General features: G+C 48.2%; 1 protein-coding gene and 1 pseudogene across 3 annotated transcripts in view; both read right to left on the reverse strand.

Annotated features, from left to right (window-relative positions):
* The window catches only part of Eefsec (eukaryotic elongation factor, selenocysteine-tRNA specific), a 197792-nt gene extending 175197 nt beyond the window's left edge, over positions 1–22595 (reverse strand). For 2 of the 3 annotated variants that reach the window (XM_051154874.1, XM_051154876.1), the window contains exon 1: positions 22284–22595. In XM_051154874.1, coding sequence (XP_051010831.1) covers positions 22284–22557 — 274 coding nt within the window. In that variant the 5' untranslated portion in view covers positions 22558–22595. The remainder of the gene's footprint in view (positions 1–22283) is intronic. The other variant, XM_051154875.1, reaches the window with a different exon arrangement.
* Positions 22596–25453: 2858 nt separating this feature from the next.
* LOC127196827 (40S ribosomal protein S8-like) lies at positions 25454–26110 on the reverse strand (annotated as a pseudogene).
* Between the last annotated feature and the right edge of the window lie 1364 nt (positions 26111–27474).

Here is a 27474-nt window from a genome sequence, read left to right on the forward strand (position 1 = left end):
TGAAGCAGGCCCTCTGCCCATACTGCAGCACAGCCACCATGTACAACGAAAAAACCACACGGCATGCCTCAAGTATTACCAGGTGGGTAAGCAGGTGGGAGAGCTCTGGCTGTGTATGTAGAGGGGGCAGAGATGACCTTACAGGGCACACAGAGCTCAGCCCCATATTCAAGTCCTTTTAAACTTATCATTTTATAAGTGTGCTGCATTTACTTATTTATTGTGTATGTATACATGCTTGCACACATGCCATCCATAGCATACATGTGGGGGTTGGAAGACAACATGAGGGAGCCAGGTCTCTCCTGCCACCATGTGGATCCTAGGGATTGAACTCAGGCTCAGTGGCAGACACCTTTACCTGCTGAGCCATCGCTTTGCCTCCAGTTTGTCTTCTTAACGCTCAGTCTCACCATAGCTGCTGATCTGCTAGTTCCGTGAGTACTTCCCAACAACAAAATTTCCACCCAAACAATGTGAGCAAAGAGGGAGAAACACAAATAATAAGCATCAGGTCTTCTCTGTGCTCAGCATTATGCAAGTATCACATAGGAGGTGTCTCCCCTCCCACCTACTTTCTGGACTAAAATCTGGCACCCTGAGGTGGCTACCTTTAAATATGAATCTCAAACAATAGGTTTTTAATCTACCTGCAAAAAAAAAGTGTAAATCTTGAGAAAGATTCTCTCTGCCCTGATAAGACGGTAACCTACCACCTTGCTGACTCAAGTGTGCTTGCATATTAATTGCTTTAGATGCCACCCCCACCCCTGCTGAACTGGCTAAACTGAGGGCCAAATTCGATAACCCAGCAGCCTCAATGCCTCACCAAGATAACTTTGCATGTTTAATTTAAAAGTACTGATTGCTTTTAAATAAAATGCTAACGCAAGCCTGCCTTCTGCCTGAGCCATAGCCCTCCGACACAAGGTGCCACTTAGAAGGCTCCCACAAGGAGGAAAACAGCTCGCCATCTCTCTTCCAAATGACATCTGTTCCCCCAAATCAAACTTTTAAAACACGGCCCTTTAGGTTAATTTCCCTGATACAGAGGCAGTGAGATCTAGCCATAGATACTCAAATATTATCTACTCCAATTGTATCTTATTAGCAAGAAACACACAGCCCTCTAGCCAGTGTGAATGCCTGTGCTATTCCAGTGCAACTGACCCAAGGCATTTTTTCCTTTCCCTTTTGTGACCGTGTTCCATGTTTGACCCCTCAAATTTATTTTAAGTAGTTTTGCAAACAGCTTCCTCTCTCCCTTCCTCCCGACGCAGGCAGCAGCTCACGTTTCTGCACACAGAACATGTTTTGTCCACCTTGAGAGGAGACGCCGCTTCAAAGCAATTTGCATACGACACAGGCCCGGCTCATTCCGGAAACTAAAACAGTGTCGGGCCAACTTTAATTTCAAAATAACAGTTTGAAATTAAAGCTGTGATCCCCAGCCTAGCTAGCACGTAGAAACAGGCACCTTACTTGCCTGTGTTCCAGCGAGAATGCCTAGAAAGATATGTAAAGTCCCAGCTTCACTTCCCTGCTCAGCTGCACACCACGCTAATCACCACAGCCAAACACGATAGACTCTTTTCAAACCAATATCCAAAGCACGCAACAACAGAGCTACCAGGATAAAACAACATGTGCAGGAACAACGGGGACTGCACTAACACTGTCATCACAGGCAGAGAGAAGCCTGTGTCTGCCATAGAACAGCAAGGCTTGACAGCACAGGAAGACAAAGTCTCTCTGAACTCTGTCAGAGCTGTACAAATTCAGCGAGCATTTCTCAACTGCTGACCCACACATGCCATTTTGTCCTTGGATTTCATCTTCTACCCATTCTCTGGCTCCATAAAGAAGCTTCACTTAGAAACTTCACTGTACACTAAGTTTGGAGCTGAGCACACAGCAGGAGCCTTGGCTGCCTTCTAGGAATCGCAGCTGACGCGGCTAGGGATGCGAGCACACAGTTCTCAGCACCAGGGTCCAGGCTGCTTATCCCAACAACTTCCAGTTTCACTTTGTGTGCTGTAAATTTTCTCAGGACAAGCAGCATTTCACCATAAGGAAATAAGATGGCTTGACTATTTTAAATCTCCCCAAAAGAGACAATGCTTTGAGGTGATTAAAAAGCCATGCCTCTGAAATAATAAAATCTTCCTGAGAAACACCCAGCCCATGAGTCTGCACTTCATCATGACTGACTTGGAGCAGCTTCACTGGCTGCCTTGCATCTTCCTCAGTTTCTCCCGTGTGCTTGTATGCAGGCCAACCCACACACAGTCTGTGCTGCCGAAAATTCACGGCTGAGCTCTCTCTCAAATTCAAACCTGTGCCTACCTCTCTCCTGCCTGCTCTTCTTCCTCGTTATTCTGCAAAATCATTCTTCCCATTTTTATATATGTGTGTGTTGCACATGCACCTATGTATATGTGTATATATATATGACAAATATATATACTTCTAAGACAAATTTGACCCAACAAATTGTCTTTCTAATTGTAAAGAATGTAGACTGACTTTAAGCTGGGTTTAAGCAAGCGGCAAGATGCAAGAGGAAAGCGCGTGGGAGGCTCTCCAGAATCTGATGAACTGATAGGGAGTTCCTGCCATCCCTAAAATGTTCCTTACCATCCTCATCTCCAAACTCTTCACAGACAAGCAAATGTGGGCAACTGAAAGTCATCAAGGCCTTAAAAACCCCCATAAAGGTTGAATGCTTTGTGATTGCTAAAACCTTTAAAATTCATCTTTTATATTTGGTGCATCTGGATGTGAGTATGTCCCCCAAATCAACAGCAACCTGGAGGAGTGGCTATTCTCTAACTGAACCAGTCTCTTAGAAAAATATCCCAAAGTTTTATGAAACCCTCACCCTCACTTAGACTTACAAACATTAGCCTGGTTTAAGCTCTTACATATTAAGCTATTAAGGTCTTCTAAAAACCTGGTTTTAAAATAGCAAATTGGGAGAAAAATAGATTTCTGAAATTTGTTCATATACATTCATTTACAAGTCTGTCTACAAGATTGACCCATGGTCCAGTGCACTCATTTAAACTACAGGAAAAAAACCTCTAGGGTTTTGGAGAAATGCTTCCACACTTAGAGCTGGCGATGGGCAGTCCCAGGAGGCTGGAAAGCCTTATCATAGTAATGAAAAGAGCAGCAGGGGCTGCAATTATGTTTACTACCCACATAGTGTATACCAAGATAGATGTCTTCTCAACTTCAGAATGGTTCTTTCTTGATTTTGAAGACCAGGCAGTTGAGGCCCAAAGGATTTAGTAATCAACTTCAGATCACACAACTAGCAAACACTGAAGCCAGGACTCAAATTCGGTTTCCGGGGATCTCGGCCTCAAGCCTGCCAACTACACCACTCGCCTTTATGCTGTTCTGTCTGTGCTTGGAATCTCTTCCTTCATATCACATGTAATTTTTTGGGAAAAGGTTATGCTCCTTGCATCACACATTCTAAGCCTATAGGCTTCCATACAACACAAGCCGAGGATCCCTGCAGATTGGCTTCTCCAAAGACCAAGCACGCAGCTTTTTCACACACCAACAGCCCATGTGTCTCTTCTGAGCAGCTAAGGGGAGACTGAGCCTTAAAAAGACACTGAAGAGGCAAGGAGATGGCTCAGCAGGTAAAGGCGCCGGCTACCAGGGCTTTCCTTTCTAAACTCCAGCCACATTGGTGACTTTAAATGTATTAATTTGGTCTCAAGCAGAGACAACCTGTATATTACATGTGGCATCAAACACTGCTGATATAGCATGTCTTCCCACCAAAAGAAGGGCAGGGAGAGTTTCTCAAAGATTTACTTTTATCAGTACGTTCTGATAAGGATTGCAAAAGTAAATTATATCCATTATAAATTTACTGAGTTAGACAAACACTGTGTACAGCTTCCCTCATAGAATTCTACACACACACACATTAACACACACACACACACACACACACACACACACTTACTTTCCCATTTTGAAGATAAGAGAACTGAGGCTGAGAGACTAGCCTCTGTTAAGTAAGCACAGTAAGGTGTCCCAAACCTTAGTCAGAGCAGGTGAGGGAAGGGCACAGACTTAGGCCAGTGCCAAGGCTGAACTATGTGTCCTGTTAGGAGCGCCCAACTGACACAGTCTCCCTCCCTTTTTTTTTTTTTTTTTTTTTTAGGGAAGAAAGACCTGGCAAGCTTTCCTCTGCACAAGGCATTCCTCCAAATGGGACCATGTCTTTTCCTTCGGGCTTTCCAGAGACTGCATGTGTTGGGCTGGCAGAGCTCATATACCTGGGACTCATTAAATGGCAAGCAACTTTGAATTTGATCAATTCTTCCAGAGAGCCTCCACCTGGCCCAGAACCCCAGGCTTGCTTTACACAGAGGTACAGCCCATCCACACCCAGCATCCCCCAAGGCTCGCCGACCTGATATCACCATATCACCATCCAGTGCCCTGGCTACCACAGGACCTATAAGAGCATACTCCAAAAGCAGCAAGTAGCACTCTGTACGGGCAGCGCAGGGCAAGCACCTGGCACGGCCCTTGAAAGCCACCATGTGTGCTGGAGCAGAGACCCAAGACCACACAAAACAAAACAGCATCAGGCTATCCCAGAACATGACAGTGAGTTCCCCTGGGACTAGCTTAGAGAAAAGGAAGGCCTCTAGGGCCAGTAGGAAAAGAGGGAGGAGAGGGGGTCAGCAGGGGAGATGCAGGAGCCTGGGAGAGAGAGAAGAGGAAGAGAGGATAAAAAATAAGAGAAAGAAGAAAAGAGGAGAAAGAAAAAAGAACAGATACCAATGAAGACACAAGACAGGAAAGACCAGCTTTGTCCTTCATCCTGCTCAACAGTCAGGGAAAGCAGGGAATGTATTTTCCATTCCTCTTCTTCACTTAAAAAAAATTTTTTTCCCTCTCTGCAGCACTGCTCTTATGTAATTCCAGGGCTCTTTCCTGATGCCAGCGGTGCTGAGGGACAGGGTGTTTGACTGGTCAAAGGACCCTAAAGGGAGCCACATCCTGGTGCTAAACCCTTTAGGGCCTCAGGTCCCAGGGACAGGTACAGTGTCCATTTACTGGTGGCATACCAGTAGCTATTGCTAACTCTCTCACACACCTAGGGTATGTCCTCTGATCTGATAAAGAAAGCAAAATTAAGAAAAGGTTATTTTTGTGGTCGCAGGATGGCTTGTCCAACACTTACATCTAAGGTCTTCAGACTTCAGGGCAGGCTGACTGCACACATGCCTCTTTTTTGTTTGTTTGTTTGAGACAGGGTTTTCTCTGTGTAGCCTTGGCCATCCTGGACTCACTTTGTAGACTAGGCTGGTCTCAAACTCACAGTGATCTGCCTGCCTCTGGCACACACACACCTCTTAGCTCCCTGGAAAGAGCTAGAAGAAGATTTATCTTCCCTGTATTCCGAACAGGTTGCAGTGCTTTAGGCACAACATGCAAAGCTTATAGAGCGGAACATACACAAGAAAGTTGACTGACCTCAAGATCCAACAGAAAACTAAAAACTGCCTCAAAATCACCATCTATAGCCAGGTGCGGTGGCTCACGCCTGTAATCCCAACATTCTGGGAGCCAGAGGCAGGTGGATCTCTCTGTTCAAGGCCAGCCTGGTCTACAAAGTGAGTCCAGGATGGCCAATTCTACAAAGAAAATCCTTGTCTCAAAAGAAAAAAACAAAAAACAAAAATCACTCTATTTGCTGACCAAGACACAAGAGGGGAGCACAGCAATGCTGGTGGAGGGGACTCTTCAGAACAACTCCATCTACAACCCAGACAGGACAGCACCCAGAACATTCTCTCACAAATACACTCTATCTCCGTCATCATGTCTCTCTGGTGTGCGCACATATTGCCTGTTGCAGGATCACACTTGTTTAGCTCCATTATGGCCTCACAGTGACCAAAAAAAAAAAAAAAATCACAGTGTTCAAGACCCTACCTGGAAATCACTGCACAGAACATTGGTTCCATTATTAATTGCCAGTCCTACTATGGGTGTGAAAGGACAGAACCACCCTGAGCTACACAAAAACAACTTCTTACCCCTTACAAATGAGGCGCCTCTGGAAACCGAGGGCTCCTGAATTTTTCAAAAATTCTGTTCCTGGAAAAATGTTTGGTGAGCCTCTTTTGCAAGCCTGATACAGCAAAATCTTTCTTTCAGACCCACGTAGAAGTCAGGTAGGTCAAAGGAAAACCAGTGGGGTGGCCATCAACTGACACTCAACTCAGTGCTGTCAAATTCACATTTAAATTAGAAGCCATGGATCAATAAAAGACCACAGGAGATGTCATACCTACCCCAGTGTTTACGTGGCACCTATCTTCCAGACACACTCCCTTTGGAAGATACATGATTACAAAAGGCTAGAAGACATCTGATTTCATACAGGGCTCGGCCTGGAAGTGCCCGTCTCTCTGATGGCTATCAGAGGACTGACATGGTGGACAGCCCTTTGCATGTGGGTCTCACTGTGCTTTGCTGCAATGTCCCTTGGGCCAGCAGATACACTCAAGACATCAAGTAAATGAGAACTGTGGGAAGAACTGGCTAGTCTCTAGTCAAGAACCGTGTTCTTGTCTCTATCCTCCTGTCCAACAGCCCCACCACTCCCGACACTTGCACCAGTCAGGGCCTTGGCTCTGTGCATGAGCGTTACAGACACGCTCTTGATAAAAGACAATCACCTTCATCTGGGGTACACAGGCAGCTCAGACAGGCCACGTGGTTCCCATGGAGATGCCAAGACAAGCTATGGCCATTCCTATGCCTGGTCTTCCTTTGTTTGCTCAAGCTGCTCTGTCACCTGTAGCAGGTCATCAGGGAGTGGGGTCTGGCCACACTGCTGTTCTTTAGTTAAACCAATATCCTAGAAACACCTGAGATCAGGAGGTAACTGGGAGGCGGGGGCTCTGTAGCAGCTGAGATCTGGTACGGGAAGGAGCTACATCCAGTATGTGTCCTTCTGGCCTGAAATTTTCTGCAGAAGACTACCATGGAAGAACTGAAAATGGGCAAATCTTTATTTAAAAAAGGGGGGGGGCATGGTCAATCTTAGGGAACACCAGGATGCAGAGAAGCCACCTTGCAGGGGAAAAAAAAGAATATAAAAATAAAGGGTGGATGGCTGACAACTACACCTTCAAAGGCTTTAAAAGTTAAGGCAGATAATCTTTACATTGATGTGAAAGGGGAAGAAAATACATTTGACCCCTTGCTCCAAACAAAAATCTGCCCATCTGGTTTTTAATTAGAACGTCGTTGTTTTGCTTCTGCGACACTGTGTAACCTCTGCCACTGTCGTACAAGACTTGCAAACCATATTTTCATTGATTAAAAAAATTAAAAACAAACATTGGAAGAAACAATATTTTTTCCCTAAGTTTGAAGGGGTCGTGTATTTGAAGGCATATATGAGAGCTCATCACGACTGGCTTACAGTTTATTTTGTCTTGAACACATCTGAGGTCAGTCTAACTATGCTGACCTGTGAACCTACACGTGATCACCCGTCTGAGACTGCAAGCGAACACTGCCCTCTTGTGCACCAAACGGCTCCAATCAGCACAGGGTAGAGCTACCCACTCCCAGTGCATGGCTTGCAGAGTAGAGCTGGGTCTCCAGCCTGGTGACTTGTCAGGAAGAGGATAACACCCATCTGTTGCCAGAGTGTTTGCTGCGCATCCCAGATTGCCTTCTGAGGCAGATTTTGAGATAAGAAGAGGAAAGACTCAGCTGGAGAAACCGGACTGAATGTAATAGACTCTTAGGGCTCCTAGAAAACATTCACTCCTCAAAAAGCTGTTGGTTGTCATGGGAACTTATATTATGCACTTTAAAAAACTTTTAGAAATGATTGATGAACTTACAGTAATAAGTAAGTGGCACTTTTATCTAAGAAATCTGCACAGGGGAAAAACCCCACTTGGTTCCAGAGGAGAAAAGGAGAACAAGAACCCCTCAGGTCTTCATTGCTCTGGTGACTCCCCCTAAGCACAGACACAATCACTTCCTGGAGACAGAAGACCAAGCTGGCATCTCAAGAGAGCTCTAAGGATGTCAGTTACTATTCCCTTGTTTTGAGAAAAGGGAGCTAAGGCAGTGGCAGGGAGTTTGCCAGGCCTTAGGTCCAATCGTCCAATCCTGCAACAAAAACAACACACAGAACTTAAGGAAAGGCAAAAGACATGGCGTGAGTCTAAGGCCAGCAACACCTGCTCAGCAGCAAACTGAGGGGAGGGGCTAGACTTCTCTGAGTCAGCCTAGCAGCAAATCATCAGAACGCCAGCACGAACTCTTCCAGCTCATGGGCACAGCTGGGAGAGCAAACCAGGGCCGCCACAGGTGTCCTGAAAAGGGATCATCTGTCCCATCCTGATCCCGTGTATCACCTTCCATCCAGGACACCCCGCAGAAGGGTTAAGGGGAACATCGAGGAGTACGCTCAAGAAGACAAACAAAGAAAAGAGTGTGGCCAGGTTCCAGCCACATCCTATCTGCTCACCAGCTCTGTGACATCTCAGCTGTCCACTCAGGAATGCTTTCTCCTGTGACTGCTCTGAGTCTGGCTCAGGCAGACTGGAGCCTGAGATGCCAGTGTGCCAGTGTCTACTGGTCACACTACAGAACAGAAAAACTGCCTAACTTCTGCCATGCCAAGATCGCCTGACAACACTAGCTCCACCTCAGCCCGTTGCTCTACAAGAAAGAACTGTATAGAGTATTCACCTAGTACACACAAAGCCCTAGAGTCGATTCTCCAAAACTGCAACAAAAACAACAAAGAACTTAAGGAAAAGGTAGGAAACACCCACATAAATCTGAGGCCTGGTAAGGGAAAAAGACAAGACTGAGGACACACAAAAGCCCACAGAAAAATCCTGGGATGGCCACACACCTCTAGAGGGCTAAGGTGAGCATCTCTCTGTGTCCAGGAATCACAAGGTACCACTGCTTATTCCTCCTGCAAAACCAGGACTAACAGAGTCTAAGTGTGCATATGTGTCCAAAGATGCCCAAGACTGCCTGCCACCTGCTCTCTCCCTCCTTAGAGCTGCCCCTCTGGCACGTAGCACCTAGCCCCAATTCAACAGCGGCAGGCCCCAATCTTCTCCAGAATTTGCTTTCAATCCCACTGCCTCAGGAAGGTCTCAAGGAAATACCCCAAAGCCAATAGTCTGTACTGTCCCTAGTACTGACCACAGTGTACAATTCTTCATGGTTTTGTATACTTTTTAATACCTGCCCCCACCTGTCTAGAAAGCTAGTGCAGCTTCTGCCTGGCTAACATGCAGGTCTCTCAGGGACTGCTGAAAGGACTAGATTAATATGATGATGGGCCTCTCTTTACGTGTCATCGAGCTTACAGAATAAAGTCACCTACCCCTACTTTTAGGATATTAAGAAGCCCAAGGAAAGAAATAAAGCCAAAAGGCCAGGCAAGGGGTTTCAGTAGGCCCCCCCCCCCCATGCCTACTTCAAAGTGTATGACATACAACAAACAAGGTCCAGTCCCAATCATACATTCATGAAACCGGCACCAAAGCCCACAAAGATCTATGCTGGTACCATCACAGTCACAGTGAGAGAAACCAAACAAGGAGTGAATGGTGAACAGGCTAGCTGGTGGAGGGGAGAGAAAGGCAGGCTGGAACAAGCCTTAGGAAGTCTCAAACAGCGACAGGGCCTGGAAGCACCAGAGTTCTTCCCCAGATGTGAGGGGTCTTTTTGCTGACCCCAGGAAATGTATTAGTGTATAGTCTTTTATAGTGGTCGGTGGAACCCCACATTTACCTCTGACTTCCCAAGTCCCTAAGAACTTGGCATTCCAGGATTTTACATTCAGCAGGCTTGCCTATCAGAGCCAATCACCTCTTTGGCCACGCTGTCAGACAGGACATGGCAGAGCTGAGGTTGCCCACTGTGTAGCTGGAGGCCTCTCTCTCCTTCACCAGCACCAGCCATGGGCTTGCATTATGCTCATTTCCCCATCCCTGAGCTCTGGGGCAAGCTTAAAAGTTCCCCTCCTGCCTCAGAATCAGGTCTGAATTAATACCCTTCCTCAAAAGAACGCCAGTAGCAAAGTGAAAACAGACGCACTAGACAATGCCCTTTGAAAACCTCAGCAGGGACAGCGGGTGACAATGCAGCCAGTGGCTCCGAAAGAAACCTTAAGGTTAAAGGTTCATGAAGGCAGAAGAATTACCAAAGTACAAGTTTGTTCAAATTTCCTCCTGCAGATTTAAACAACCAGGGTCAAGCTGAGGATTGCCGGCAAAACCCTGAGAGATGACGCAGCCCTTTTGAACTGCGTGGAGAAAGGAAAATACACAGCCTGGGAGGGATCTATACTGTAGCTTTTAAAAATGTTCTTGAAAAGGTCAGCTCTGTTAACTCAAAATCAGCCTGCTGAAGGATGTTTGAATACTGCTACTCAAAAAAAAAACAGGGCTGCTGGGCCCTCACTGTGTGCGGCGAGCCACACCGAGGTCGCTGTGTTCTCGGCATTAGTGTGCTGACCCTCTGTGGGCCGTGAAATTAACCATCAGCATGGCAGAAATCTGCTATGAGTTAAACTACTTTGCTACGCAAAGTGGCCTGAAAATGAAAAGTGAGGATTGGATTTCCATTGAAAGATTAACTTGTCTAACCTCAGGCAGGCTTCCTCCACTGTTGAACTCTGGTCAGTCCCCTAAAGCACCATAGGAGTAAGGCTGCTTGGTGCAGGCAGTAGGAAATGACCTCGTCTTCGTCCATGCATCTATCCACCATTCAGTCAGTACCTCCTGAGTGCCTACATACACGTGCCAGTTATTCGAACTGACCCAGGTCCCATCCTATCCTCTTAGAGACCAAGTTAAATGACAACAAGCCTCAAAGGGTTCACCCAGTAAATCCAAAATGAGTGAGATGGAAGAAATAAATCCCTAAGAGTATGCACAGGGTGCAGCAAGCCGTCAATGAAGTTACCTAGTCCAGCCTGGGAGGGAGATAAGGAAGCTCCCCAGCAAAGCACTTGTCATCAGAAGGCGCAGCCTGAGAAAGCATGTTCTTGTCTGTGCAGAAGTGCCCACATAGTGCCATGCAGTCCCAGAGGGAGAGAATACAACTCTATCAGGAAGGGCCCCACCAGTCATAAGAGGCCTGGGCTTTCTGCCATCAGAGGGCAACTGAAGCCATAAGCAGGGAAGTACGGAATGTATCTAGGAAAAGTTCCTGGCTGCAGACCGGAAGATGTATAAAGGGAGATTGAGCTCAACCACTCTGGAGCTAGGTGAAGCCAGTCCTGACTCGGCAGTTGGAACTGCTGGAGGTACAAGGCCAGCGAGGGATTGCTGTGAGGATGAGGAGGAGGGAAGACAGGGTCATTTCACAGGCCATGCTCTGAACAGGTACTAGGTAGGCCAGCAGGGTGAGGGGGGCCTTGGCAGGTGTGCAGACCAAGTAACCTCAGTCCATCTGGTGCTGCACTGAGGTAAAATGTGTATTTCCATGCGTCAGCAACCCCCTAGCCTTGGATGCAAACACTCAAATGACAACCCAAGGCTCATAGCCACACTCCGGGCTACACAATCAGAACATTACTATCTGAGCCTATTACTTGCTTTCTGTTTCATGAACTCCATGCTCTGCTCCTGCCCTGTCTGTCTGTGGATGCTGGGTCCTCTGGCTGAAATGTCCCCTATCTTCTTCGCTAGTAAGCTCTCAACATACCCAATGGGATGTTCTGCTGGAAATGTGGCTGTCCTTCACAACAGGTGGTCAGATTCTGTAGTGAAGGGGCACTGGCAACAGGGAGTGCCTACCTGGTGGCCAGTGCCTGCCAATGTGTGGTTTTCTAGTCTCTAGAGGTATCAGGCAGAAGTGTTAAGAAACAGAGCCTTCTTTCTTAGGTCAGTCTTCCTCCTCTAGAGCTAGGCTCTGCAGACCATCCTGAGCTTGCCCTAAGCCATCATTCTAGAATAGGAAATACCCAAGTACACCCATACTGGATCTCTGGTGACCATGTCAAAAGGGCCGAGGAAAAAGACTCACCTGGAAGTGACCACAGAGGAGTGACTGTCTTCAAGTGTCACAATACAGTGCTGATGAGCAGTTTTAGCTCCAATATCAAGGTTAGATGGAAAAGGGCAGCAGCCATTGACCTCCCCTGGGCTTTAAAAGTACAGCAAAAGGCTAGGTCAGGTAGGTCCTTCAACCAAGCAGAGCAACAGTAGTGCATTTCCAGCACCGATTTTAAAAGCAAAAAGTCAAGTTTATCTTTAGGTAGCACCTGTGTATGCCGCCAAATAAATATCCTCGGGAAGTAGGTTAGAGACAAAGGAAATCATTTTAGTCTTCCTGAAGGCCTCAAGACAAGAGAGCATCATCAGAATACGGTGACAGCAAAAGAGGGAAAGTCAACGTCTCTCAACTGCAAAGTTGTTTTTTCTCCTGCCAAGAAGAGCATCCACATTTGCTCAGTCCTCCCTCCTACCCAGTGAGGCCACTTCAAAGCAGCAGGGCCTAAATGCACAGCACAAGGAAATGAAAGACCCAATTAACAAGAAGCAAAGCTCCGATAGTACAGAAAAGAATGTGAACAGCGCAGGGGAGGGTGGTGACAGAACCTGTGCTTGGGACCAACCGTCTGACTTGCTATGGATATACACTGCTCTCCAGAAACTATGGCTATCTCCTGATATGGCAGCCCCTAGCACCAAACCGCACAGGGGACAGCACCCACCCTCATCTACAGTTGGGATGCAGAACTAGCCATTTTTCAGTCCATCCAGTGTGCATTGTCAGCCACACTGAGGTAAAATTTGTCAAATTTGTGGGCATGGCCTGAGCATGACTGCAGTGCTGGGCAAAGGCAAGGCGAGGAAGCAGGCTGGGGAGAGTTTGGGGCAGCACTCATCACCTGAGCCCTACAGCAAGCTACCTACCACCAGAGCCGCCTGACACAGGCTTTGGGAATACAGTAAGTGTCAGGGGTCTTGAATAGTGTCTAAAAGGTAGTATGTGTCCTCGAAACCACCCTCTCCTAAGAGGCGGAAGTTTCTCGGCCTTGCTTGGCACTCCATACCAGCACCCCAGAGCTCTATGTTCGTCCTGCAGCCACCTGCCTGCTTGCTCTTTGAGAAGTGTCACTTGTCCTGGACCCCTTTTCAGAGTCCATAGGAGCTGTGGAAACCACTATAAGGGCCCTGGTTAAAACATACTCCCTCAGCCGGGCATGGTAGCACATGCCTGTAATCCCAGCACTCAGGGAGGCAGAGGTAGGTGGATCTCTGAGTTCGAGGCCAGCCTGGTCTACAAAGCGAGTCCAGGACAGGCAAGGCTACACAGAGAAACCCTATCTCAAAAAACAAAACAAAAACAAACAAACAAACACTCCCTCACACAAGGTACACCCAGCTCCTGAGCTCTATGCCCAGAGCCTCTAGCCACTGGGCCTCTTACTTGCTTCCTCTTTCATGAATCCCATGTTCTGGTCCTGCCTTGTCTGTCGGCATGCTGGGGCCTCTAGCTGAAATATTCCCCATCTTCTTCACCAGTTAAGCTCTCAATCATCCTACAAAGTTCACACAGCACAAGATAGCCCCTCCTCCCAGAAGCCTCCCTGGCCTCCCCACCTCACACTTCCCCACCAGATCCACCTGCTCTTACACCCCTGAACTTTGCTGAGGCTACTCCCTGTGGCCATTCTGTCTGGAAATCTCCAGGTCATCTGTTCAGGCCTGGCCCTGTGTCTCCACTGAGGGGGCGAAGGGGACGGTGTCCTTCCTGCTTGTGTCACAACACACTCACACATCACATCACACAAGCGCTCCTGACCAAGACCCTCCCTCCTGCCTCCTCTGGCTGCAAGTCCTTGAAGACACACATGGCTTGTATCTGGCTTCCCATCCAAAACAACACTGCACAGTAGGTGCATGGAGAACCTAAGTAAGTGGATAAAAACAACAAGCCAGTTGGGCAGAGTGGCACACAGCTTTAATCCTGGAACTTGGGGGGCAGAGGGAGGCAGATCTCTGATTTTGAGGCTAGTCTGGTCTTTACAGTAAGTTCCAGGACAGCCAGAGCTACATAGTGAGAACCTGTCCATCTTTCTCCACCAGACAGGATTTCTGTGTAGCCTTGGCTGTTATGGACTTGCTCTGTAGAGCCAGCTGGCCTCTAACTCACAGAGATCCACCTGCCTCTGCCTCCCTGAGTACTGGGATTACAGGTGTATGCCACCACATTTGGCTGAGAACCTGTTTTGAAAACAAACAAAACCCAAAACCCATCAAGACATCACCATCTGAACCTCTCTTAGCAGAAGTTCCTAGGACAGGGGTCTCTACAGGCAAAGCATAGGACAGAAAGTAGCAACCGGGAAGGCTTTCTAAGGTAGCAAGTATTGTATCATTTTATCGCAATTAGAAACATTTTACTTTTTGAAGAGATGAAATATAGTTACATGCTACAGTATGGATTAACTTTTAAAAAGCATGCTCTAAACTGGGAATGTCATAATGCCATTCCCTGAGAGGCAGGAGTTCTACTGTGAGTTCAAGGCCAGTGTGGGCTACCCAGTGCGAGCCTTTCTCAAAACAACTACAAAGCACAAGCCAGGCACGAAACAATTCCATTTCTGTCAGAGTCTAAAATCTACAGAGCTGTGAAGGATGCTGGCAGCTGCCCAGGTTTGCAGGGCCAACTGTGAGCAAGCACAGCGCCTCTTTGTAGAGGACAGCCACACAACTCCATAAACACACGGGAAAACACTACACATGCTGAACTGCACACTGTCTGAACTAAACTGCTCTTAAAAACTATCGTGTACTTTGAGGCAGGTCAGGTAGCTACAGAAGACATAGGCATCAGCCCTACCCCATGGTGCTTCCAGCCAGACAGCACAGTATGGTCCTTCCAACAGCAGAGGACAATGCGTTACTCAGTGCAGACTGTTTCCCAGCCCCATCACCAGGCTGCCTCAGAAATGCCACCCCCCCCCCCTTGGACTGGGGCTATAAGGTAGCTGAAGGCTAGAGCTCTGGACAGCATCACCTTCTCACACCACCAAAGCCCTAATTGCGAAGGGAACAGAGAATCAGAAAGGCTCCCTCCCAGCCTGGCTGAGGTTCCACTGAACAAAGAATGACCAAGGAGGGCCAGGTCCTGGGTTTCATCTATAGGTTATCTTCTGAGCTGCCTGCCCAAATCTTACCCCTGCCTGAATGAAGTGGTTCTGAAGGAAAACCCAGAGACACGAGGATGCAGACAGGAGACATTCAGCGAAAAGCTTAAAAGCAATTAATTTTAAGTGATCACAGCTTTACCAAAGCTGTGGCTACAATTTCCTTCTGACTTTGATTATAACCTTCCAGCGAAATATTTGCCTCAAGAAGGCAAAGTCTTTGCATTATTTTCTATTCCTAGCATGACTACAAAAATATTCTTTGATTTAACATTTGATATGTTTTGTTCTCAAGGGCAAGCCCCATGAGAAGAAAAATGTACCCCAACGGAATGAAATATGACTACCTGCTTCCATTTTTCTTTCCTGTTGGTTCCTGCTCAAATATTCTGCATTAATTTAGACTCAAGACTGTGTCTGATGTTGTGCCGCTCCCACACTGTCACCCCAACCACAGCAAAGTCACCCGCTGTCCAGCTCCAGGAGAAAATGGTGCAGAGGAGCTCAACTTGAGTCTCCAGGAGACAGCTAAAGGCACTGCAGCTTGGAAGGAGATCAAGTGGGGTCAGAGAGTGATAAGGCGCCAGGCACAGCAGAAGCATTGGATGTCTACAGCAGCACACTGCAGTGAGGCAGGCTTCCTACTGACCAGAGAGCCTTTGAAGCAAGGGAAAGCAAGCAACGCCTGTTGGCCCAGAATCACCTGGTAGTAGAAGACACTGCAGAAGCTATACCAGACAGCAGAATCTTGTGGTTGTGCAAGTGTGTGTTGTGTGTGTGTGTGTCTGAATGCTGAAAATCACAGGCATAGGCACAGAGAATGGGGAAGCAAGGCCCAGCAGACAGCTACTGGCAAAGCCTCTAAATTGAAGGAAGTACTTCCCCTTCTAGCACATAAATAAGCTTTAACAACAAGTGTTCCTACACAGATTCCCACAGCAAAACCAAGAGCAAAAAAAGCAACAATGATTTTTCATCTTTTTTTTTAGAATCACATCCCTGAGCTGCACTTTAGTCCCAGCACTTGGGAGGCAGTGGCAGGCAGATCTCTGTGAGTTCAAGGCCAGCCTGGTCTACAAAGTGAGTCCAGGACAGACAGGGCTACACAGAGAAACCCTGTCTCGAAAAACAACCAACCAAACAACCAAACAAAGAATCATACCCCTGTGTCCCCTGGCTGCCAAGGCCCGTGTTCAAGGCCTTGACTCTGTTTATCCAAGCCCCATTCTGGCCCTAGGTGTGCGTGCGTACTGAAGGTCAGTGTGGCTTGCATAGAGTGACAGGAGAAATTTGGTTGATGGCATACATTCTTTTGCATGCATGAACCCTGATCCACTCAGGAGTCCAAAGGAAGGGTCTCAGACAGAGGACAGAGGGACTTAAAGGGACGGGGCTCGAAAAGCAGATCAGAGGGCCACAGGCTTTTACCCCTTGGGCACCAAGAGCACAGAAAGTCAGAAAAGCAAAGAAGACACAGAGAAAGACGTCTCAGGGCTAAGAGACAAGCCAGCACCTCAGGCTCCAAGTGCACTGATGGGGTCAGACATACAGACTCTCGCGCATTCCTATGAGGGAGTGGCCCAGAGAAGGCCCTGGCCTGCAAGACTTGCCTCACACAGTGGGTATGCCATGGGAGGGCTGGGAGACAAGTCGGTGGTGGCAGAAAAGCTGTTCATTAACAACCAGAACAAAAGACTCAGAGACAAAACACTGTTAATCCTCGCAGCCACCAGAAGACTATAAATTGCCAAGCCAAGTTACCAGCATTTTTTCTTTGCTACTGGAGTTAGATTGAAGATGAGTCCTACGCCCCTCACCCCAACCCAAGTCTTCAAAACATACATTGTTTAATCTTTTTGAAGTTCCAACCCTGAAAGATTTATACTGGAAAACAGATTTGAGAAAAATATCGCCCTGAAGCACTACCAAGGGGGGGTGCAGTGGACAGCACACTTTTCATTTCCACTAAGAAAGCCAGACAGGGCTGTGGAGGCACACGGCCTGGGTTCAAACCTGGGTAGCAGTAACTGTGTCCTGCTCTCTCTGAGAGACAGTACTGTTTTAATTTTTTCATCTATAAAATGTGAATTTCACCTTTACTCCCCAGGGCAGCTGTGAGGGTTAAGAAAACAATAACAAAGGCCTTTAATCCCAGCACTTGGGAGGCAGAGGGCAGGCAGATCATTATGAATTCGAGGCCTGCCTGGTCTGCAGAGTGCGTCCAGGACAGCCAAGGCTACACAGAGAAACCCTGTCTTGGAAAAAAAAAGAAGGAAAGGAAGGAAGGAAGGAAGAAAGAAAGATGAAAACAGAAAACTAACAAAACAAACTAATGTGTCAGCCAGAAGGAAAGCACCAAGTACCTGTCACATGCACACATTACCTCCAACCCAGAGTACCAGCTGGCACTTCATCTGAGCCACAGGAAGATGAAATCCCGTTTTCATGCAGGTGGAAGCCTTGTTTCAGAGAGTTTACCTTGGAGAACAATGGACTAGAGAGCTGGCTTTACCTTAAGAGACCATCCTTTGGAGCCACCATCACAGACTGTTACTGTGATTGCCTCCTCCAGGGAGCCAGAGGTCAGAACTAAAGCATAAGTCCAGTGGTTCCCAACCTTCCTGACGCCATGACCCCTTAATACAGTGTCTCGTGTTATGGTGACCCCCACCCCCATCATTTTCTTTGCTACTTCACAGCTGTAATTTTACTGTTATGAATTATAATATAAATATGTGTGTGTTCCAATGGCCTTAGGTGGCCCGTGTTAAAGAGTCATTTGACCTAGAAGGAGGTTGTGACCCACTGGCTGGCAAAGTTGTCCAAGGATCGCAGGAGAGGACGAGAAGACACACCTCTGCTCATGGAGTCCCTGCCTGCAGCTTCTGCCCACAGCTCAACCGGCCACACACCTACACAGCAGCAGCCTTCCAACGCGCTCTAGGCCCTCAGAGAAATCATTGCAAGGGCCACGCTCTAGTAGGCTCCAACTCTGTTCAGACCTTCCACTGTCACAAACACACTTGTCACATCCCATGTCGCGACCCATACTACCACTAGTTACCGCTGGCCCTAAACTGACAAAGCAGCCTCACCGGTGGTTCCTTGCTCTAGGAAAGTTCTTCTTTCCAATGTGCCCACAGTCTGTGCCTCAACAAAGGGTGGGGAATGTTCTTTTAAACAGAGACCCCACTATGTTGCCCAGGCTGCACTCAAACTCCTGGGCCCAAGCGATCCTCAGCCCATTGAGTAGCTAGACAGGTGCAGCCCATGTTTACATGAGTTACTCCAGCTTCTGCTCTCTGTGCAGAGACCCCCCTCGGGGTATGACAGCATCTCTTCAGCCAGTTCTCTTGTCATCTGGCCAAGGGGAGTGCTGACACCAGGACGCACTTATTACAGGTCTACTCACTCTGTCTACTCACTCACAACCAGCTAGGTCAGTAGTAGAACACAGCTCTCCTTACCTCAGAACTCACTAAGAAACTGCCAGATGCCTGGTGTCAGCCCAGGTACCAAACATCACTGGTGAGTCAGATCCTACTTTGTCCTTACAGAGCCCCAGTTCTAGCAAAGGACAGCTGACACAACACACAAGGGGCATCAGGAAATGGGAAAGGGTGAGGGGTGAGGGCTAGGGGCACACCATAGAGAGGTGAGTCAGGGAGGCCTCACTAACAAAGTGACATCTGAACTCAGACAAGCAGGTCTGACATACCAGGAAGCAACAGCAGGGCAAAGACCTTGGAGAAAGCAACTGTTGACCCATCTAAGGAATAGAAAAGTCACCGGTGTGACTAAAGGTCAGAAACAGAAAAGGAGTTGCTGAGGAGGCCCTGAGGAAGGCTGAGCCTAGAACAAGGAGGCTGAATTAATGCAAACAGTAGACTACTGAGGAGTCAGGCTCGGTGGTACACACCTTTAATCCCAGCACCTGGGAGGCAGCCAGGAGGATCTCTGAGTTCTAGGCTAGCCTGGTCTACTTGGCAAGTTCCAGAACAGTCAGGGCTAGAGAGACGCTGCCTCAAAACCCAAACCAAACAAACAAACAAACAAACAAAAAAAGTACTGGCAATCTAGAAGCATGGGCTGATGTGACCTGATGAACCCCGAAAATGAGGACAGTGGATGACCCCACTCACTGTTCAGGCAGCAGTGTCCAAAATGGCAGGATTAAGACATTGCCAGGATTTGACCTGTAGCCATTCAAGAAAGCAAGGGCGTGACAAATGGACTGAGAACAGCTGAGAGGTGGCTCCTGGGAGCAGCCCTGCGCACTTTACCTGCCAGGCTTGTTTGCTCATCTGAAAAACAAAGTGGCTTCTACTCCACAGCCACAAGATCCCAGCCACAGGCCTGGGCCAGAGCAGGCAGTCAAACAGATGCATGCTTCCCTTCAAAAGGAAAGGCTCCATCTTCCTGGTCCCCAAGAAGGAAGGTAGGGATCAGTTCCCTTAAGGAAGAATGGCCTCATCACCCCAATAAGGCCAGGCTACATTTTAACACCAGGAAGGAGTGAGTTTTCTCAAGATGTGAAGCAAGAACAGTCTTCAAGAGCACAGATCACCTTGTCTGGTTGAAGAGTCTCAACCAAAACACCAAGTGTTTGGGCCACGGCTATCCGATCATATGTACTGAGCTAACACGTCTGTCACACGAGGAGTTTCTATATAAATGTACATACTGGAAGGGATGTGCAGGGGTTCAGGAAACTGCAGTGGCATGGAAAGGCCTCAGCTTGGGAGGCAGGCAGACCTTGACAGTCCAGGTGACTGGCTGCCTTCCTAAATCCAAACTTCTTCAGTGGCTACATGATAAACAGGCTTCCTGCAAAGTTTGTCCAAGAAGCAGAAATATTTGAGAAGAGCCATGCCAGAAAGTAGCTTATCCACTACTGATGGAAGATCCCGAGCTAAGTTCAAAGGGCACATAGCTAGTAAGTAAAACAGCTTCAAACCCAGCTCTGCACACCTCCACAAGAATGTAGTCCTTCTGCCTGGGCCTGTATTTCAGATGTTTATCCCCTTACAGTTGGGCTACATCCAATACAGTTATCAAAGGCTCAAAATATGGTAAGTTTAAAAATGCACTGAATACACAGAAACTCTGGATCTGCTGGTCTAGCAGCCAGTACTGGGTACAAAGCGATTTGCGCTCTGGACCTCAGGGCTTAGTAGGAACTCCAGCTTGCTGCTTTGCTCAGTGTCCTGAGAACCAACCATGCAACGAACCAGGAAAAGTCAAGATTCTACTGAACTTGTACCATTTGCACACACCATCATAAAGACAAAAGAGCCTCCTATACACTAGGCAGGTAGGCCACCACTGAGGCACGTGTCAATCCCACTTTCTAGCTTTTACCCTGTATGTTCCACCTCCAATTTACATTAGCTTAGAGTGCATTTCCTAAAATGTACTTGAATATGACCAGCCAGAATGTAGCTGGAGTTCTCAGTTTCATTTGTTTGTTTACTGTGTGGCCCTTGATAGTCTTTACTGAGTGACTCTTGGATTGAATAGAGATTGTGCAAGGGAGTGACCTGGCAGGGAAGCCTCCACTTCCTTTTCAGTGCAACAGGGGAAATAGTCTCAGACTCCCTGCAGCACAGAGAAAGGGAGGCCCCAAAGATCAAAGCACTTAGGTAATCGCCACAGCTGGGGCTTGGAATGCCCAGGGACTACTGAATCGCCTGCCCCACACACAGGCAGGCAGATGCTTACAGGCTTACAGAGCACTGCTGGAAAAGAAGGCCATGGCAAGGGGACAGGCAGGAAATGGGTCGCTGGGGCTAAAGCAGGTTGACGCAGCCATGCATCCTCTTGTGTTGGGTGCTTATAGAACAGGTTATGGGTCCTGTCCCTAGACCTCAGTGTAGTTCTTTGGATCTGCAAAAGGAAATTTAAAAGACCTAAGAATAGTTTCATGCAGACAAATGGGAGGGGTCCAGAGTTGAGCACAGAGGGGTAGTTACAAGACCTTTTGTTTTATGTACAATGTCCTATTCCTTTTTTTTTTTTTTTTTGGTTTTTTGAGACAGGGTCTCTCTGTGTAGCCTTGGCTGCCCTGGACTCGTTTTGTAGTCCAGGCTGGCCTCGAACTCACAGCGATCCGCCTGCCTCTGCCTCCCGAGTGCTGGGATTAAAGGCGTGCGCCACCACGCCCGGCTCAATGTCCTATTCCTAAGTGGCCTGTATTTGAAGACTAATTAGGTGGTACAAGGTCTAGGAGCAGATTTTAGCAGTGCCCATCATGACTGAAAACACATGCCTTTCGCCTTAACCAGGTCACACCTAACTTATTCTATTACACTACTGCTGCATGGATGCAGCTCTGGAAAAGTCACAAACGTCCATCAAGAAAATGCTGGTGTAAGTGTACAAAGGAACTCTGTGTGAGCCTTAAAAAATGAGTAACGGCCCTTGCCTGCCTGCCTGCCTGTAATCCCAACACTCGGAGAGGCAGAGGCTATCGGATCTGAGTCCGAGGCCAGCATGGTCTACAAAGCAAGTTCAGGACAGCCAAGACTACACAGAGAAAGCCTGTCTCAAAACAACAACAACAAAATGAGTAATGGAAACTTTATGTGTAAATACAGTGCAGTCTCTTGACAATGCTGATTTGTGTATAAAAAGAGGAAATGAGATCTTGAGAGAGGCACTAGGCTCGGCCCCCACCCCAACCTACCCCAAATATTACAACGGGAGAAGAAAAAAAATGAGACCTTTCATCTCTGCATATTGTCTGCGTTTCTGTGTACTTTTCCTGAAAACCATCCACACACAGGAAACTGGGAACAGTGTTTGGGACAGAAAACCAGGAGACCACAAGACAGGTAAGCGGTGACTGTTTTGAAACTTTGGCATACACCCTTTTTTCAGGGTTCGTTTCCTTGGATCGTTTTTTCTAGGAAAGCATCTCGCTGCACGGCAGTGAAGGTAGGAACGGTGTCCACATCTGCGGGCTATGAGTTCGAGCCCCCAAGCCTTCAGGGACTGCGGGCAGGCCTAGGCTGTCAGGCCCGCCAGTGTCCCGCGAGCTCGGACCCCGAGCCCGGCTCCCGCCCCGGCCCGCGCTCACCGCCAATGATGGTCCGGATGAGGGAGGCGTGCCCGGGGCAGTCGACCAGCGTGACCTGCAGCAGTGTGTCGCTAGTCCCGGGTTCAGCCCCCGGCAGCGGCACGACGAAACAGGAGAAGCCCAGGTCAAGCGTTATGCCGCGCTCGCGGCTCTGGGGCTGCTTGTCGAAGGCGGCGGTGGAGGCCGTAGTGCTCAGCGCGCGGGCCAGCGCTGTCTTGCCACTGTCGATGTGACCCAGCACGCCCACATTCACATTCACCCGCCGGCCCGCCATGCCGCTGCCTCCTCTCACGCCGTCGCCTGTGCGCCGGCCGGCGGTCCGCCCGCTAAGCCGCACCCCACGCAACCCGCGCCGAGCGCGCCGGTTCCGGTACGGAAGCTTCCGCCCTCGGGCTCCCAGAGCGCTAGAGCGGAGCGAAGAGGACATCGGGTGCTCCCGGAGAGGACCCGAGCAGACTGGGGTTGCTGTCACCTGGCTCCCCGACGAAGTCTTGCCAGCCTGAGATTGAAGATCCCTACCTCCGTGCATTCATTCTTCCATGCATCCATCCAGTCTTCCTTCCATCCTCTCACCCATCCATCCTTTCTTCCTTCCATCATTCCACCAACCCATCCGTCCACCTGTCCATCCCTCCCTCCCTCCATACACATTCGCCCATCCGTCCATTCATTTCTGCCAGCCTTTATACAGTGCAGACTGTGTACGGTTCACTTGGATATGGTGACCGACATCATTTGTTGTGGAAACAGAGGAGTGAGGCAAAACCCAAGGCCAGTGGTCAAGCCAGCCTATTTGGAAAAGCTAGAGATGGGAAGGCAGGCAGAGGCTGGTAGAGCCTAGGCTGCCATGAAGGGCTGTGTGGCTTAACTTTATGTGAAATGTGTGATGAGTGTTCTACCAGCCTCTGCCACTCCCTTCAGGTTTTGAAAGGTGCCTAGAACCACAAAAGAGGTCACACACCTAAGTGGTTGCTCTGGAAGAGAGTAAAAGCCAAGGAAAAGAAGGTACCTGGTGCCTGACAGGGGAGAGATGCACACTGAAGAGCTGAGCAGAGCTACTCCCATGTGAAGTGGGAGGGTACTTGGTTTCAGCCTCTGACACAGAGGGGATGCTGGCCCTGCCTTCCCATCCTTCCATTTTCTTAGGGCAGGAGGGGTTGGGTTTGAATTGGTTTGCTCTGGCCTGTGTGTTGACTGCTTGGGGCCCAGCTGGTGGGCTGTTTTGTGAGGTGAAGCTTAGCTGAAGGAAGCAGGTTCCTGAGAGGGTGCCTCTGACACCTGATCTAGTGTTTCCGAGTCCCTTCCCCATTCTCTGCTTCCTGTCCTCCATGAAGAGAGTTCAGTCAGACTGCCACTTGCTCCTGTCACCATGACGATGTGCCACTGTGCTACCATAGGCTGAGGGTACCAAGCCCAAGTGACAGTGTTGTGAAACATCTGAAATCACGAACTAAGACTAAAACCTCCTTCTTTGTTTGAATAGGTATCTCAACATAATGCTGAAGTCTATCTTAAAGCCCGACTTCAGAGTGCTAACAAAATACTTCAGCTTTTGTCGCTAAACTTTTCTGCTGAGGGGAGAAGTGAATGGCACCCACCCCTCTTCCTAAGGTTCCAAGGACAACCCGAAGGGCCGTACTCCAACGGTTCATCCTCAGGATGAGTTTATTGGCTTACTTATAAATATGGGTGAAGGGTTAGGACTGGTGGTGACCTCACAGCAGCTGCACTGGAAAGTCTTCTCGTACCATGCCTATGCCTTCTTCACAGCCTCATAGATGAAGTCTCCTCCCCCTAGCCTACACCAGCCCATATATAATATATATATTATATGTGTGTGTGTGTACGAACACACACACACTAGTCCCTCGCTGAGGTCCTGAGACCATGTGCAATTCGTCCTGGATTGAATTCACATGGCTTGGAGGAGTGGCCAGACACTCAGGTGAGGTCATCGGTCCACAGGCCTGATTGTGACAAATGCTGGAAAGTAGACACAGCTGCTCTCATGAAGATGGTGGCAATTTTTCTCAGATGGTGCCCAAGCTTACAGTTCACTGTCTCCTACCTGGCAACCAGTTTGCCTCTGTGACGAACCAGGCGTGTGTGTTTGCAGGAAGTGGCCCCAGCAGCACCCCGGATGAGGACCCTATACTGGAGTCCCTGCTGCGGACTGCACTACGTTCTCCACAGGTTTGCATGCTGAAGCTTTGAACACACCCCACCAGCTCCACCCCAGTGCACGTGATAGCATCTGAGAGGGGGCAGGCATTATGACTAGAGGGCTCTTCAGAGTTGGGTACTTTTATGAATTAGTGCCCTTAGGAAAATGACCCCCAAAATGTGTGACTCCATTTTCCCATCTTCCAAATAGGGAATAAGACACTAGCCTCTGTTTGAAACCCAGTGATAAAGCAGTGGGCATCTTTAGGAGGGGAGCTTAGCAGACAGGTAATAAGAGTTTTGGAGGACATTCCAAGCAACAAAACATTTTGAACAGGACCCTGCTCCAGTGAGGGTCACTGCTCACCTCTGCCCTACATAAATAAAATCCCAACAAACAGTAGAAATCAAGCCTCTCGGGTCTACAAATCCAAAATACAACAAAATCTGAAACTTTCTGAGCTCTAACATGATGCTGCAGGTAGAAAATTCCACACCTGTCTTCATGTGACAGGCAAGAGTCAAAACATGAGAACACTGAAGCTTGCATGTAAAATAACCCCCAGGCTCCATGCACAAGGGTTGCATGAAACAATTTCTAGTGTTCAGACGTGGGTCCCACCTCCAAGATATCACATTATGTGTAGGCAAGCATTCTAAAGCATAGGGGAGAAAACCTGACACCTGCCAGGCTTCCTGGCCCAGGCAGCTCAGACGAAGGGAGCGGGGCCTGATAGCACAAGCTCGAAACCCCAGCATCCAAGAGGCAGAGGCAAGTGGAAAGTCTGAGGTCAACTTGATCTGCCTAGCCCATCCTTGTCTCACTAAACTAGGGATTTCATCAGGGGCAGAGTTTTCACCTCTTACACACAGAGAGCCCTGGGCTCCATCTCCAATACAGAACAACAACAACCAAATTTAACTTTTAAAGCCTTACGTGTTTTGTTGATCTCTATGTAATATTGACCTTAGCCTCAATAATGAACTTTGTGTGTTGACTTTTTTTTTCATGAGCTAGGAATGGTTTATTTGCCTTTCCGGGCTCTGATCTTCCTCAGGTAGAACTCCAGCTCCTCGCCCTCTAGCACATAGCCATCCGCTCTGCCACACTGGCCTGGTCTTGAGGCAGTACAGGCAAGAAGCTTGCCCTGCTGGAACTGCTCCTCCAGAAGACTGCTGATTTTGGCATTCTTTTCCCTCTCATCATATTTCTTCTGCATTTTCTTTGATCGTTTTTGTTTAAAATCTCTTCCTCCTCAGGAGTCAGCTTGGCCCCTTCTTGCGGCCCAGGGGCAGTGCGTAGTGGGACTCGTACCACTGTCGGTAGGGGGCGCTGTCAATGAGCACGATGCAGTTCTTCACCAGGGTGTGGTGCGCACAAGCTCGTTATTGGATGCACTGTAGACAACATCAATGATCCTTGTTTTACGAGTACAGCACTCAGAGCCCCAGGAGAAGTTCCCCATGTCCAATCTCAGGGCACAGTACTTCTTACTGTCTCCTCGAACTCGGACTGTGTGTGTGCGACGAGGGCCAGTCTTAGTGTTGGCGGCGGCCGTCCTGGCTCATACTTCCGCTTCTTGTGGTACGGCTTTCTCTTACCCCCGGTCTTGCGGCGCTTGTGCCAGTTGTCCCGAGAGATGCCCATTGCTCGGCGCTGGCTGGAAAGAGCGTGTGTTGAACTTTTAAGAATGATTTTAGACATATTTTATTATATGTGTAGGACCCCCCAGATGTGGAGAGGGAATAAGCCACGGGCATAAGAGGGTTCCTGTTGGTGGTGCCACTTCACCTAAACCAGAACAGATTGTGACAACCTGAGACATGAAAGAGTGGAACAGGCTGACAGGAAGGCTTAAAGATGGAATGGGGGGAGGCGGGGTAGAGTTCACACTTACTGTCTCAGAAGCAAAGCCATTGCTGGTGAGAAAAGCTACTTGTGCCAAGGATATCTCTGAGGGTGGGAGAGGACCGGAAACTAGCTGGAGTCTTGAAGACGTTTTTCTGAGGTGATTACAATATTTTGAGCTTTGATAAAGGTTTGCACTTTCTGGTATATGCATAAGCAACATGCAATCGGTATACACTTCAGATCTGTGCACTTTATAGAAATTCTGTATCCCACTAGAACTCTAAAAACCAATATTGAATCCAGGGGTGGCATGTATGCTGAACTACTCAGCAGGAAGGGTATGACTTCTGTCACCTACTTTAAAATACATCAGAGAGCCAGGCATAGTGGCACATGCCTGAAATCCCAGCACTCTGGGAGGCAGAGGCAGGTGGATCGCTGTGAGTTCAAGGACAGCCTGGTCTACAGATTGAGTCCAGGACAGCCAGGGCTACACAGAGAAACCCTGTCTCAATAAGTAAGTAAGTAAGTAAATAAATAAATAAATAAATAAGACCATGTCTTAGTCAGTCAGTGTTCTATTGCTGTGAAGAGACACTATGACCAAAGCAACTTTTTAAAAAGATTTATTTATTTATTTATTTATTTATTTATTTATTATGTATACAGAGCTCTGTCTGCATGTACACCTGCAGGCCAGAAGAGGACATCAGATCACATTATAGGTGGTTGTGAGCCACCATGTGGTTGCTTGGAATAGAACTCAGGACCTTTGGAAGAACAGTCAGTGCTCTTAACTTCTGGGTCATCTCTCCAGCCCCCAAAGCAACCCTTAGAAAAGAAAGCATTTAACTGGGGCCTGCTTACAGCTTCAGGTTTAGTCCATTACCACCACCATGGCAGAAAACATGGCGACAGACAGGCAGACATGGTCCTGGAGAGGTAGCTGAGATTTCGGCCTCCAAATCTGCAGGCCGTAGGAAGAGAGAGTCTGGGCTCAAGGCCCATCCTCATTGACACATTTCCTCCCACAAGACCAGACTTCCTATTCCTTTCAAATAGTGCTGCTCCCTGGTGACTTAACATTCAAATCGATGGGGCTATTTTCATTCAAACCACCAAAGAGGTTGGGGCCTCAGTGCTCATTACAAAAGGGAGTGGAGCTGACAAAAGGAT

The sequence above is a fragment of the Acomys russatus genome, chromosome 13 (assembly GCF_903995435.1).
Source record: "Acomys russatus chromosome 13, mAcoRus1.1, whole genome shotgun sequence".
Taxonomy (NCBI): domain Eukaryota; kingdom Metazoa; phylum Chordata; class Mammalia; order Rodentia; family Muridae; genus Acomys; species Acomys russatus.